Source organism: Lissotriton vulgaris, chromosome 2_1 (genome assembly GCF_964263255.1).
Source record: "Lissotriton vulgaris chromosome 2_1, aLisVul1.2, whole genome shotgun sequence".
In the NCBI taxonomy this organism is placed as follows: domain Eukaryota; kingdom Metazoa; phylum Chordata; class Amphibia; order Caudata; family Salamandridae; genus Lissotriton; species Lissotriton vulgaris.
Window position 1 is genome coordinate 1,401,698,264 of NC_141687.1, and position 14,528 is coordinate 1,401,712,791.

At 42.2% G+C, this 14,528-nt stretch overlaps 1 protein-coding gene across 1 annotated transcript in view; it reads left to right on the forward strand.

Moving 5' to 3' along the window:
* Positions 1-14,528, forward strand: part of LOC147732656 (uncharacterized) — a 208,838-nt gene that overhangs the window by 77,296 nt on the left and 117,014 nt on the right. Inside the window, exons 2-3 of the mRNA XM_086958840.1 lie at positions 11,042-11,102; positions 13,318-13,458. Of these exons, the coding sequence (XP_086814966.1) occupies positions 11,056-11,102; positions 13,318-13,458 (188 nt within the window). The 5' untranslated portion in view covers positions 11,042-11,055. The remainder of the gene's footprint in view (positions 1-11,041; positions 11,103-13,317; positions 13,459-14,528) is intronic.

Below are 14,528 nucleotides of genomic sequence, written 5' to 3' on the forward strand. Positions count from 1 at the left end.
ATTAATGCAAGCGTATGCATTAACAGACAAACAATATCCTGGCACCTATGGAAAGCAGCAGGCATTTATACCCTGGACCAACTCTTTCATGATGGCGATCTTAAGACATTTGCACAATTGCAAGAGGAATTTGCCCTACCTACCAAACAATTCAGGAAATATACACAACTTTGGAAATGCTTGAGGAGGGGCTTAAGACCGCAACATTGGTTGTTACAGACCTAACCAATAGTAACATATCTGTATACTTGGAGAAAATATAAAGGGGTTACGTCCGGTTCATATGAAGCACTCACATCCCACCTCTTTTCGCAACCCCTATCACAAGATTTGCGCACCAGATGGCGAACCAGATTATCAACCTCATTTAAGGATGATGAATGGATGAAGATCCTAGACGATTTGAATAAGGGCACCTGTGAGGCAAGATTGACATTTTGTCTTTTCAAAATCTTTCATGACTGGCACTGGTCACCAACAAAACTACATAAAGCAGGTCTGCTTACCCATGCTAAATGCTGGAGATGTGATAATGCTGGTTGTGACATAACCCATATTATTTGTGAATGTCAATTGATACAATCTTTTTGTGCCTTTATGGGTAAGACCTTACGTACTACGATGCCTTTGCATCTCCCTCTTACTTCTGGCACTATCCTTCTAAATGATTTGCGTCAATCACAAACACTCTCAAAACCTCAACGTCGACTCCTACACACAGCTTTAGCCACAGCTAAGACATGTATATTGCAACAGTGGGGATCACCGAACCCACCTTTGCAGGAGGTAATGTCAGTAGCCTTGATTCATACGGCTCATTATGAACAAGTCATATACAACCTCCAGGATCAGATTGATTCGTTTCTTTGAATATGGTCACCCTTCCTAAGTTCAGGAAATGATAATAATATAATTTTTACAATGAATAACCCAAATTAATGAGTGACAATGTTAAACACCAGTTAATGCTTTCTCTTTTTTCTTTCTTTTTTTTTTTTTTTTTTTAGTCCTCATCTCACCTTTAAGTATATTGCAGAATGTTACAGCCGTTATTGCGTTATTGTGGACCTGGGCTCCCTCCGGCCAGCTGCGCTTGCTTAGGTCTCCCGATCAACTCCTTACACTGGAGTTTTAAGGTGTAATTATAGGACCGGGTCCCTTCGCGCTTCGTTACCTACACAGACTCAAGTCTCGGCCCATGATAATAAGAGGTTGCCAGAGGCTGGTTGAAGTGCTACTAGAGCTGGCAATATCGAGGCGAGCCATTGCAAGTGCTGAATTTAGCCATTCTTCCGTTTTTGGAGGGGTTGGGTCTTTCCATTTCAAACAGATTTACCTGCGCACCAGCAAAATAAGACATAGTAATAGTCCCCTGTCCTTCGCTGCCAATTTCTTTGTTGAGGAACCGTCATCCGCGAAAAAGACTAAAGGGCCATTGACCATGATATTTATATCGGAAATCCTGCGCAGGTAGTCCCCAATTCCTTTCCAGAATGCTGCCAGCTCTATGCACTCAAAAAAAATATGAATGTCATTGGCTTTAGGGGCCATGCATCTATAACACTTCGGCTCTGGAGTTGGGGCAAATTTTGCTATTTTAGCTGGGGTATAATAGATACGATTGGTCACAAAAAAATGATTTTTCTTTAAGGTAGCTGATTTTTTATATTTATAAAGAAGTTTTAGGGAGGGTTCTAAGAACACCCCTATAGCAGATTCATAGGGAGATTGACTCCACACCGAAGCCTGAGATGGAATGCCTTTATCATCTGCTTCAACCAATTTCTTGTACCAAATCGATAACTCTCTCTTTAGCAGTTGGTCCTATGTAAAGAGGAGCTCTGTGTCCCAATCTCCCCTTATACCCTCGCTCTCTGCCTCGAACCAGGATATAAACTGTAGAAACTTAAATTTGGAAATGCTAGGGCCTATCTTAGCTCTCAATATTTCCCACGAATGGACACCATTTACGTCCCCCAGATCTGACTAAATAGAAACTCCAGCTTCCTTAGTAGGGGCTAGTCAGTCCATCTTTAAGGCAGAGAGGAGTCCCCGGGGAATCCCAAACAGGGGTGTGGTCTGAATAGTACCCTATCCCACACCTAGTCCTTAATTTAAACCAGATTTCTAATGCGTTTTTCAGGACCTTCAGGCGCACATTCTTAAAAAACTTTGGTGACCCGAATTTATAGAGAAACCCTTCTGCGCTGCCCCCTTCTTCGTTGTTTGTCAGCTCGCTAAGCAGAAGCCCCCAAGCTGAGAGCACGGGTTTTGTCAAAAGCATCCGGGAGGCTTTAAATTGAAATGCTACCAGGTACCAACTGATATCTGGGAGAGCTAACCCGCCTTTGACCAACCTCCGGCTCAGTTTCTTCCAAGACAACCTCACTCCTTTATCCCCCCCATATAAAACTCCCAATCTTGCCCTGAATTTTCTAAATGTCCTGTTGGGGGAACCTCAGGGGAACAGCATTAAAGATGTACATCACCTTACCATAAATGGTCAGAGGAAGAATCTTCCACCCTGTAAACAAACAATCTAATTCATTGATGACTTTTTTCAAATTCAGAGGGGCAATCCTATCCAGCTGGCTGACTATGGTGATGCCAAAATATTTAAATTCTGTACTAATCTGCCCTGTCCAGTGTGTCACATTCTAGCACATTACCTTCATCTTGGAGGAGTTGGCTGGATATCCAGCAATTGAACCGAACTCCCCCAAGAGAGTCTTGACCCTTGGCATAGTTACTGCTGGATCGCTAGTATAGAGGAGAATGTCATCCGCATAGAGCGCTATTTTTGATGAACACTGCTGAGATTTAAAGGGCAGGATCCAATCATCTAGCCTTATCACCTGGGCCAACGGCTCTATGTATATATCAAACAGCAGGGGAGAGATGGGGCACCGCTGCCTAGTTCCCCTCTGGATCTCAAAGCTGGAAGTAAGCGACCCATTTATCAAGATTTTTGCGGAGGCTCCCTGGTAACCATGTCTAAGGGTATAAATGAACACGGGGCCTAAGCCCATTACTTCCAGAACCTCCCAAAGATAGGACCAGCAGACCCCATCGAACGCCTTGGCGGCGTCTAAAGCGATTACCGCCAAGGGTTCAGATCTTGCTGTGGCCAGATCTATATTGCAGGTGAGGAGCTGTGTCTGTTCCTGGATAAAGCGTCCATTAATAAACCCCTTTTGATCAGAGTTAAACAGTCCAGGATCCAATTTGGCCAATCTCCCTGACAAAATACCCATAAAGATTTTATAGTCGGAATTTAGCAGGGAGATCGGCTGATAAGAGTCAGCTCTCAGAGGGTACTTCCCAGGTTTAGCTATTAATACAATGGTTTCTTCTCTCCATGAGCTGAGGATTTGCCATGTTGGACTATAAATTTACTGAAATAGGGTTCCCAGTGTTGGCGCTACCTCATCTTCCAGAAGTTTTTATACCTCATTCGGGAGGGCATCCAGACCAGATGCTTTCTGATTTTTAGACAGCTTTATGTGGGTTTTTACCACCTCCAACGAGATCGTGGAGTCCAAAAGGTCTTTACCCTTCTGCTTTAGAGAAGATAGAGATTTAGCTCTCAGCCAGGTCTGTATTTGATGTTTTGAGGGATTCAGGTCCTCCTTATAGAGATCTGTAAAGAGGGAGAGAAGGCAGTTCTTTCTGTCCTCTATATCTGTGGATTTATCCCCACTGCTGTTTATAACTAACTTGCTGATGTTATTTTTTGTGCAGTCAGTTCTAACCTTCCATGCTAGCAAGGCGCCAGCCTTTTCACCATATTCATAGTTCTCCATATTCTTATTTACCCACTGAGCCCTACATTTCTCGTCTAACTTTCTTCTAAAATCTAGCCTTGCTATCTCAAGATCCTCCTGCACTTTACCGACCCTTTCAGGTGGACCGCCCATTGCCAAAAGAAGTTCAGCTTCTAACTTCTTGATTTTATCCTCTCTCTGTTTTAACTCATGACCTTCAATTTTGTTTTTAAAGGATATAAAGGCGATATTTATCAAAGCTTGTCCAGCTGGAATATTCCTATATGGGATTAGTAGCTGTCTGGAACTGAGCTGTGCTTTTTCTTTTTCTCTCTCTCTCCTTCCTTCCTCTTCTCTTTTTCTTTAATGAGGTTAATTTAATGTTAGACAAGCGCTTGAGAGTGAGTGGGGTGGTTCTCTCTGGGGCTGTGACAACTATCCACAGATCAAGGTGGGGGAGGGTTCCCAAGCCAGTTACAGGAAGGGGTCCTGTGTCAGGGAGAGGTTGGTCTGTGGTGGGTGGAGATATATAGCTTTAAAAAGCAAGCATAAGAACACTTACATGTGGCACATGGGTGGCGTTGAGGAGAAGAAATCCAGTCAGTTTGATCAGAGAAACTTTTATAAGGCAAGGGAGTGTATGGGTTTTAGGGTAGGGTGGGATGGAGCAAAAATAAGATCACTCTAATTATGATTAGGCTAACATTAATGTGCTGGAATGTGTTTGGCCTTAATTCTCTTAATAAATAAAAGTTAGTATGGGAGTAGATTAAGATGTACAACCCACATATAATTGCGCTAACTGAGACACACTTGACCTATAAAGACATACACTTATATAAACAACTGGGGTACAACTCAGGGCCCGATTACGAGTTTGACAGTGTGAGAGTGGGCTGACAAACCACAGCCCTGCTCCCACACTGCCAAACAGGGTTGCTGACTGCTTGCCAGATTACAAGTAGTATTGTGGTGTGGTGGGCGGGTGGTATGGTGGTTCCACTGCGGTCCAGTTTAAAGGCTCATATGTTAACCGTTAAACTGCAGTCCATGCTGTGCAGGAATGTTGTGCATGCAAACAGGGGGGCACAACATGTGCCCCCTGCATGCACCCCTGTGCACAGAGCCAGCCCCTTTCTTACCTCACCGCCAACAGTTTCATGGAATAGAAACCTCCATGAGACTGTTGGCGTTGAGGAAAGTAGTAATATGCTTGGCAGTGCAGCAGGGCTCCACCAAGCATATTACTGCCCATAGACTGCTGCACCACCGCCAGGGATCTCTGATCCCTAGCATTAGCAGCGGTGCCATGGCGATCCGGCTGCCCACGTTGTAATCAAGAGGTCGGACCACCACCTCTGCAGTGGCTGTACCATCACAGCAGTGCCACTGTGAGTTTGTACCGCCAAACTCATAATTAGGCCCTTACTGTTGATTATGTCACAGACTGCTTCTATTTGAGGGGTAGCCATACTAGTGGCTAATAGTTTGGCGTAAACAGAAATTAGGGCTATATGTGATCTTAGGGATGAATGGGCGACTGTCCACATTTTGGTGTCATGTCAGAAATGTGTGATATATGCAGTTTATGAGCCAAATGTTAATGACCCCGAGATGTTGAATGGACTATGCTTGGAACTGTTGGATTGGTCCGGGGAAATGTTAGTAATGGGAGAGTTTAATTGTGTGGTGAGTTATGCAATATACACACCTATTATGCAATATACTGTACTAATCAATTGGATTCTCCACAAATGGTAAAGATGAGGGCCTCCATTGTCGAACTAGCCCAGCTACACGGGATTACGGATGCCTGGAGATTATTATGTACTACAGTGCCCTGGTATACGTACTACTCTTCTCCACACAAGCACTATTCTCGGATCGCTATGATATTTGTCAGATGGGGGAAACTCTGCGATATTGATATGGAGATATGCCCTAAAGTGTCCATCAGACTACAACCCTATTATTTTAAGTATTAACCTGTCAGCTGTAAGTTGTCTATGACATTAGTTTGAATTTCCAAGCTATCTCCTTAGCAAATTAGAATATCGTAAGTTGGTGGAAAGTTCTCCCACAGGATTTCTGGAGGACAACTTGGGGACAGCATCACCTCCGGTAGTATAGCACACACTTAAAGCTTATATCAGGGGTGTTACGGCACAGTTTATTTACGTACACAATAGGAGGTTGCCAGCGTCAGATGAATCACAGGCAGTATTGTTAAAAAAGGATATAACTGCTGGGAAGCTAGAGGCTGCTATCACTGCCCTGGCCTCGGGCAAGGCAGCAGGTGACAATTCAATCCCTTTAGAATTCAATAAAGTACTCAAGCGCATTATGTTCCCACTATTTTTAAGGGTAGCACAGCATATGGATGTAGTAGGTAAAGCTCAACATACTTGGAATATGATCAAAATAGAAATGCTTGCAAAAAAGGGCAAACCGCCAGAGGAGATGGGTTCATATCGACTGATCTCCCTTATGAATGCTGATGCAGAAGATATTGCGAAAATCTTGGCTATGCAGCTTGGCCCGATTTTTACAAGATTTAGTATCCCAGCAACAACAATGCTTTATTCCAGTCAGGGACACAATAAGTCACATAAACACTGCAATAGCTGTATTCGATGTAGCAGCAATTTGGAGGACAACATTGGCTATGATTTTATTGGATGCTGAGAAGGCTTTTGACTGGGTTACCTGGGAATTTTTGTGGAGGACAATGGAGGCCTTTGAGCTTGGTAAACGATATTGTAAATGGGTGCAGGTCTTGTACAAATCTCCTTCTGCCAAATTGATTTATGCAGGCATATCGTCATTACCTTTTAAGCTAGAGCAAGGAAAAGAGCAGGGTTGCCCGCTCTCTCCTCTGTTATTTGGACTGTATTTAGAACCTTGTTTGTTGGCATTGCAGAGGAAAGCGAACTCAAGATAAGCGCATATGTGGACGATGTGTCCATATATTCTGATAACCCAGGAAAGGCTATGAAGTGCATAGTGGAGGAGGCTGAAATATTTGGGTTAGTCTCTGGCTATAAATTTAATATAGCCAAATCTCAGCTATTGCTAAATTATGAGCCACCTATACCAATACCTGGGGTGGTAAATACAACTACTTATTTGGGAGTTCATCTAAGTGCTAAGATAGATAAGATCTTTAAATTGAATTGCGAGCTTCTTTTAAAGTCTGTAATCCAAATGTGCGGTTTCGGAATACGCTTCCAATAAGCATTAACGTTCTTTTTAATGTAATAAAAATAAATATTCTCCCAAAATTCCTATATCTGTTCCGGTGATACCACTAAGTGTGCCGAACGTGTTTTTGAGGAAGTTAGAGGGGGCTTTGAGCAGTTTTATTTGGGGGTATAGGTGGGCAAGGCGTTCTAGAAATGTATTGAAACTTTCATACCTACAGGGGGGTTTGCAGTTTTCGGATTTCAAGTTAAGTTTTTGGGAAGCTTTTGGCTGTTGCTTGCGCACTCTGTTTGCTCCAGCAGAACCGGATTTATCTGTATTTAGCTATTATCTAGCATTGAGTGCTGAGAGCAGTCTTTTTTTTCTATAGAATAACGGACCCAAATTATTACAAACGGGTATAGTTTAAGTTTGTCAAAGGTACTGTACCTATTTGGCGAGAGAGCTTTGCCAAGTTCTCCATAAAGCTAATACCTTGAGACACACTGCTTTGAGATAATCCTGCATTTCCTGGGTAGTTTCCTGACTCCGCCTGTGAAGCATGGCGCAGATTAGGTATATCTACGGTGGGGCAGTTATTGATCTGAATGGCCTATGTACTTTTACTGATTTACAAAATGAGTTTGATCTTCCTGTCATCATTTCGTTACATTTTTACAGTTGAGGAATTATTTTTGTACTCATTGCAAGGCAATAACTGAATTATCTTGTCTAATTTTCTTAGGGCTACACAGAAATCACTGCTAAGTTCTGTGTATCAAGGATTGTGCGAACATGTGAAGGATGAGTCTGCTCTTGGCATCTAAATGGCGCAGAGTCCTTTCCCAGGAGGTATTACCACCAGGAGTATACAGGGCTTTAGAAACATTTGAGGGCGCTGTGCACTTTAAGAAGTTAAAGCTGCAGCAATTTAAGACTGTTTGCGTGTTATATTATGCACCAGATACATTTATGAGGTGGAATGCAAACTTAAATCTTTACAAAACCAGAGATGTCTCAAGTGTCAATGCAAATGAGCGGATATCCTACATATGTTTTACGCATATCCCACTCTAAAGGTATACTGGGAAGAAGTGGGCCGGATTATCTTGGCAGGCTTAGGATATGAGCTACAGCTAACCCCTAGTTCAAGTTCAAGTTCAGGAATTTGTATAGCGTACTACTCACCCAGAGGGTCTCAAGGCGCTTGGGGAGGGGTGCATTATTTATCGAATAGCCAGGTTTTAAGTTCCTTTCTGAAGGAAATGTTGTTCTGTGTAAGACGGAGGTGAGAGGGGAGAGAATTCCAGGTCTTGGCCGCCAGGTAGGAAAAGGATCTTCCTCCCATGGTGGATCTGTAGATGCGCGGAACTGCGGCGAGGGCTTGATTGGAGGATCTTATTTGGTGGGTGGGTGTGTAGAAGGACAGTCGTGTGTTGAGGCATTCTGGTCCTAGTTTGTAGAGGGCCTTGTGAGCGTGGGTGAGGAGACGGAACGTTATTCTCTTGTTAACGGGAAGCCAGTGGAGGTCTTTCAGGTGACCGGTAATGTGAGCTTGGCGAGGGATGTCCAATATGAGTCTGGCTAATGCGTTTTGGATGCGTTGGAGTTTTTTCTGTAATTTGGTTGTGGTTCCGGCGTAGAGGGTGTTTCCATATTCCAGTCGGCTGGTGACCAGTACGTGGGTGACAGTCTTTCTTGTTTCGGTGGGGATCCAACGGAAGATTTTTTTTGAGCATGCGAAGTACGTTGAAGCAAGAGGATGAGACGGCGTTGACTTGTCTGGTCATCGAGAGGGAGGAGTCTAGGATGAAGCCTAGGTTACGTGCGTGGTCTGTGGGTATGGGTGCTGTGCCCAGGGCCGATGGCCACCATGAGTCGTCCCAGGCAGAGGGGGATGATCTTAGGATGAGGACTTCCGTTTTCTCTGAGTTAAGTTTTAGGCGGCTGTTTTTCATCCATTCGGCAACTTCTTTCATGCCTTCGTGAAGATTGGTTTTGGCAGTGTTAGGGTCTTTGGTGAGGGAAAGGATCAGTTGGGTGTCGTCAGCGTAGGAGATGATGTTGAGGTTGTGTTGTCGCGCGATGGATGCGAGGGGGCTCATGTAAACGTTGAAGAGGGTGGGACTAAGTGATAATCCTTGTGGTACTCCGCAGATGACTTCGGTGGCCTCTGATTTGAATGGGGGGAGTCGGACTCTCTGGGTTCTCCCGGCACGGAACGAGATGATCCAGTCCAAGGCTTTTCCTTGTATGCCGATGTTGCTGAGGCGTTGTATGAGGATGCTATGACAGACTGTGTCGAAGGCGGCGGAGAGGTCGAGTAGGATGAGGGCAACTGTTTCTCCGTTGTCCAGTAGCGTTCGGATGTCGTCTGTCGCTGCAATGAGGGCGGTTTCGGTGCTGTGTTTGGCTCGAAATCCGGACTGTGAGGTGTCGAGGGAGTTGTTGGATTCAAAGAAGGCGGCGAGCTGGCTATTGACGGCTATCTCAATGACTTTGGCAGGGAATGGGAGGAGGGAGATGGGGCGGTAGTTCTTAAGTTCAGTGGGGTCTCCTGTGGGTTTCTTCAGGAGGGCGCTGAGTTCGGCGTGTTTCCAGCTTTCTGCAAAGGTAGCGGAGTTGAAGGAGCAGTTGATGACATCACGGAGATGGGGTGTGATGATGGAGTCTGCTTTGTTGAAGATGTGGTGGGAACAGGGGTCGGTTGGGGAACCTGAATGGATGGAGTTCATTAGGCGGATGGTGTCTTCAGTGGTGATTGGGTTCCAGGCGCTAAGGTTGTTAGAGGGCGGTTTCTGTTCGGAGGTGGGTGGGGTGGACTGTTCTTTGGAAATGTTCTCAAAGCTGTTATGTTTCTCGGCGATTTTGTTGTAGAAGAACGAGGATAACGAATCGCAGAGGTCTTGGGAGGGAGTAATGTCGTTTGAGGCTGCGGTGGGATTGGTAAATTCTTTGACGATGTTGAATAGTTCCTTGCTGTTATGGGCGTTGTTGTCGAGTCGATCCTTGAATGCTGATTTTTTGGTGGATCGGATCAATTGGTGGTGTTTGCGGGTGGCTGTCTTGAAGGTGGGGATATAGAATGGAATTTGATGTTGGGCTGAGGAGGCTGTTGTCCAAACTTATAGTATCATCCAGGCTCTGCATTGCTAGGTCTTGGGTCTCGGCTATTCCTCCATGGGTTACTAATTGGTGGGCACCGATTCAGCAAATTCACGATTCAGAGCTAGCTTTAGCCAGAGTAAGGGGGGTTTGGTCGCTCAGGGGGTTTGATAGAATATGGGCACAGTTCAATTGGGAGTTACAGACCAATGTCTGATAATGTTGTAATGTAATCCAATGTAGTCCCCCCCCACTGCTTTTTTGTGTATTTATTCTATGGCTGACTGAATGAATATCTGGAACTGTAGACTTCTTAATCTGCTTACCCACCTGCACATATGTTTTGATTTCATATGTGTTCCTTTCCTTATTCTGTGCGATATAAATATTGAATGTATGAAATACAATGTACCCATTTGATTCTCAATGGGGTGTCTGATCTAATCAATACTGGCTCCAAAAAAACAGAACATTATCCTGAAAAGCAATTTTGAATCAAAATAGAATTGAGATAGAAATAGGGTATATTTAATCAATAAGCTATTGTGAGAAAAGGCTTTATGACTTTCGTATTTGTTCATTTTTACTAAGCACTATTTCTAGCTCGAATACATATGCTGTGTATGTGCAAAAGGATAACCAATTGAAATACTTAAAACCAATGTACAGATTTTAATGTCTTACACCACAAAGTGATTGTGTTACCACATTGTTTTCTAGTCCCTTTAAAATGGCATTCGTCAGGATTAGCAAAGAACAAAAAGCTGTAGATTTTTTTTAAAACGAGCAGAAATTAATCTGAAATGAACCCATGTTTCCTTTTATGACATAGTTTGAGAAATCCCTGAAATAACAATTGCATATATTAGTTTCCAAATGTTATCCTGCTGTGCATGTCTAGTTTAAGCATAATTGCTTCTCCAAGCATTCCTCTCTGCTCAGAATGTTTTATTCATACTTAATGTTTACACCGTTTATTTTTTCCTTTGCAGTTGTGCCGCTTCTGATGGCATCAAACAAAACTAATGGTACATGGGCTGATCTTCAAGAAAGGTTAAGCATATACGTTGATTATACAATAAATGCACATGTTTTTGTGGCAGAGGCATAGCCTAAATCCAGTGCTGTGATAAGTGCATGCTGTAGGATTGGTAACTCTCACATACATATCTATGTCAGAAGAGGGACCATTTTTATTCTGTAAGGGAAACAACTCAGCACATGTACATATCTCGACAAACGGAGCTGTTCATTCGTCTTTAGCAATGGAAATCTATTCAAGAGCAATGTGATTTATTTTTCACTGGTCGTAGGCACAATATTTACATAGATTTGGCCACTGCTGTATTCGATAATAAATACATCCCCAAAGGGAAACAACAGTTACAACGCAACTATTACAACGGACTACTTTTACATCGCAACTACTACAACGCAGGATCCTTTACAACGAATGCCTTTACAACGCATGACATTACATAGCAGATGCTATTACAACGCATGCCATTACAACGTAAGTATAGGTAAGTATGTCATTTTATTTAAACATTTATTTAATTCAAATACATTATTTAATTAATTTAATAAATACTAAAAATAAATTAAATAAATTAATTGAAGTAATTTTAAAAAGTAAGTATGAGTATAGGAGTATATGTTTTGGGGTACTGAGGTATATGTTTTGGGGTGTTTGGGTATTTTAAGGGTTCAGATATAGTTTTGGGTTATGGGGTACAGGGGTAGTTTTAGGGTTTAGGGATAGGTATGGGTTTTGGGGTACAGGGGTATTTTTAGGGTTCAGGGCTAGGTTTGCGTTATGGGGTACAGGAGTACTTTTAGGGTTCAGGGCTAGGTTTGGGTTTTGGATACAGGGGTATTTTTAGGGTTCAGGGCTAGGTTTGGGTTTTGGGGTACAGGGGTATTTTTAGGGTTCAGGGCTAGGTTTGGGTTATGGGGTACAGGGGTATTTTTCGGGTTCAGGGCTAGGTTTTGGTTATGGGGTACAGGGGTATTTTTAGGGTTCAGGGCTAGGTTTGGGTTTTGGGGTACAGGGGTATTTTTTTGGGTTCAGGGCTAGTTTTGGGTTTTGCGGTACAGGGGTATTTTTAGGGTTCAGGGCTAGGTTTGGGTTATGGGGTACAGGGGTATTTTTAGAGTTCAGGGCTAGGTTTGAGTTTTGGGGTACAGGGGTATTTTTAGGGTTCAGGGCTAGGTTTGGGTTTTGGGGTACAGGGGTATTTTTAGGGTTCAGGGCTAGGTTTGGGGTATGGGGTACAGGGGTATTTTTAGGGTTCAGGGCTAGGTTTGGGTTATGGGGTACAGGGGTAGCTTTGGGGTTTAGGGATAGGTTTGGGTTTTGGGGTACTGGGGTATTTTAAGGGTTCAGTTTTAAAAATAGTACTTTAAATAGATTAAATAAATTATTTTAAGTAATTTTAATATTTATTAAAAAAAGTTCTTAAAAAATAAAAAATAAAGTAATTTTTACCCCTACACTATCCAGCACTTACCCTACTATTACAACCCCCTGGAGTTAGAATAGTAATTTTTACCCCTACATTATCCAGCACTTACCCTACTATTACTCCCCCCTGGAGTTAGAATATTATTTTTAAACACCTACACTGTTTAATTTAAAAAAATATATATTTACAAATACATTAATAAAAAATTAATTTAATAAATAAAATTAATTAAATATTTATCAATTACATAAAAAAAAAAAAAAATATACTTACCTATACTTACGTTGTTATGGCATGCGTTGTAATAGCATCTGCTATGTAATGTCATGCGTTGTAAAGGCATTCGTTGTAAAGGATCCTGCGTTGTAAAAATTGCGTTGTAATGGTATGCTGAGTTAAAGTATGCGTTGTAACGTCATACATCCCTTTCCAAAGTCCTTATGAATAGAGATGTGAAGAAATGTCTGAAATGAGCACATTTTCGGAAACTTGTTATTGTTTATAGATTTTAAGTTGACATCATTTCATAAATGGGTAATTTGCTTTTGTTAATCCTGCTTACAGTTTATATAAACCAAAAATTGACTGTTGGTGAATAAAAATGGAAATAATATTTTTTTACTATGTTGAGGAACTCCTATAATTTAATAGCAGCTTTACAATTTTAATGCACACTATCAATACAATAATCTGCAGAATTAAAATCTTCAAACATACTATCACAACAGAAGGAAGACTGGATAGTAGTTTATTGATAAGCAATTATTAATTGATTGAAAATTGTTGATATCTTTTTAACACAGTGTAAACCGCGTGCGTCAGCGACATGGCCTTCCTCCCAGAGCTCGTTGGGACTATCTGATAACCAGTGATGTTCGTATTAGTGACCAGCTGGACAAGCGTAGGAACAGTAAAAGAGCTCTCTCTTCACACTTTCTTCCAAGGTGGGTCATTTTTTTTTGTTTATTGTATTTTTTATTGAGATCCAAAATATTAGTTACCAATACATCAATTCATAAATATTCATGTATAATATTTCTGCTCCATCCATAAATACATCAATAAATACATATTACATAGCAAATAAACCCAGGATCGATTAAGAAGATGGTGTTAGCTCAAACTCCATGTAGGATAAATACCCGGAATAAATAAACACAGCTACCCCTTAAGATGAGCGACTATGTGTGCATAACATGCATCCAGAGCTAAGTGTGCACAATATCAAAGTGACATAATCCAGTTCCAAGGTGGGTCTTGATATTTTTACCACAGTTTATCAAAGCATGAATTTCAAAGTTTTTGACAACTTATCAAAAGCTCAATTCTATGCCTTAAAACAAAGCCATATTGCAAAGGACACTCCTAGGTTCTTCATAACTTGAGCGCATGTGACCAGATGCCCCCAAGATCGATGTGTTGCCCTGACCTCTGAGTGCAAAAAAAGCTGCACTAAAAGTATCATTTAAAGGAGGACAGAAACCACCATCGCCCATTAAAAAAGGTGACTGTCCAGTGCACCCTCCTCTTTGTTCCCCTGCCTTATTAAGACTCAGGGTGCATGTGGAGTTTCCTGTGGCAGATTTACAACCGGCTCTACTAACAGAAACAGGCATTAGCAGAACCAATCTCGGTACAGCTCACGTTGAAGGGGTAGCCCAATATATTAGTAGACCCTCTGACTCCATTTTGCCCTAGAGCACTTTCTGACTTAGATCGCCTTCTAAACCACGATGGTCCGTGGCAGAAATAATTACTGAAATGACCACCACGCCTGGGACAACACTCCCAGCATGTGGGGATATTAGTTATGTTAAACTGAAAGACTGGCCCCCTTTGGGGAATGGCATATTTTTAAGAATAGCATAGTGTACCACAAGCACAACTAGATTGCATAGTCAATTTCCCCCCAAAGTTGCATCTGCCGTTAATGTGAAAGCGGTTTCCAGGAAACAAAATGTCCACCTTTAGTGTGGATATCTTCAAATGGGTGGCTTAGCCCTGGATGTTATGA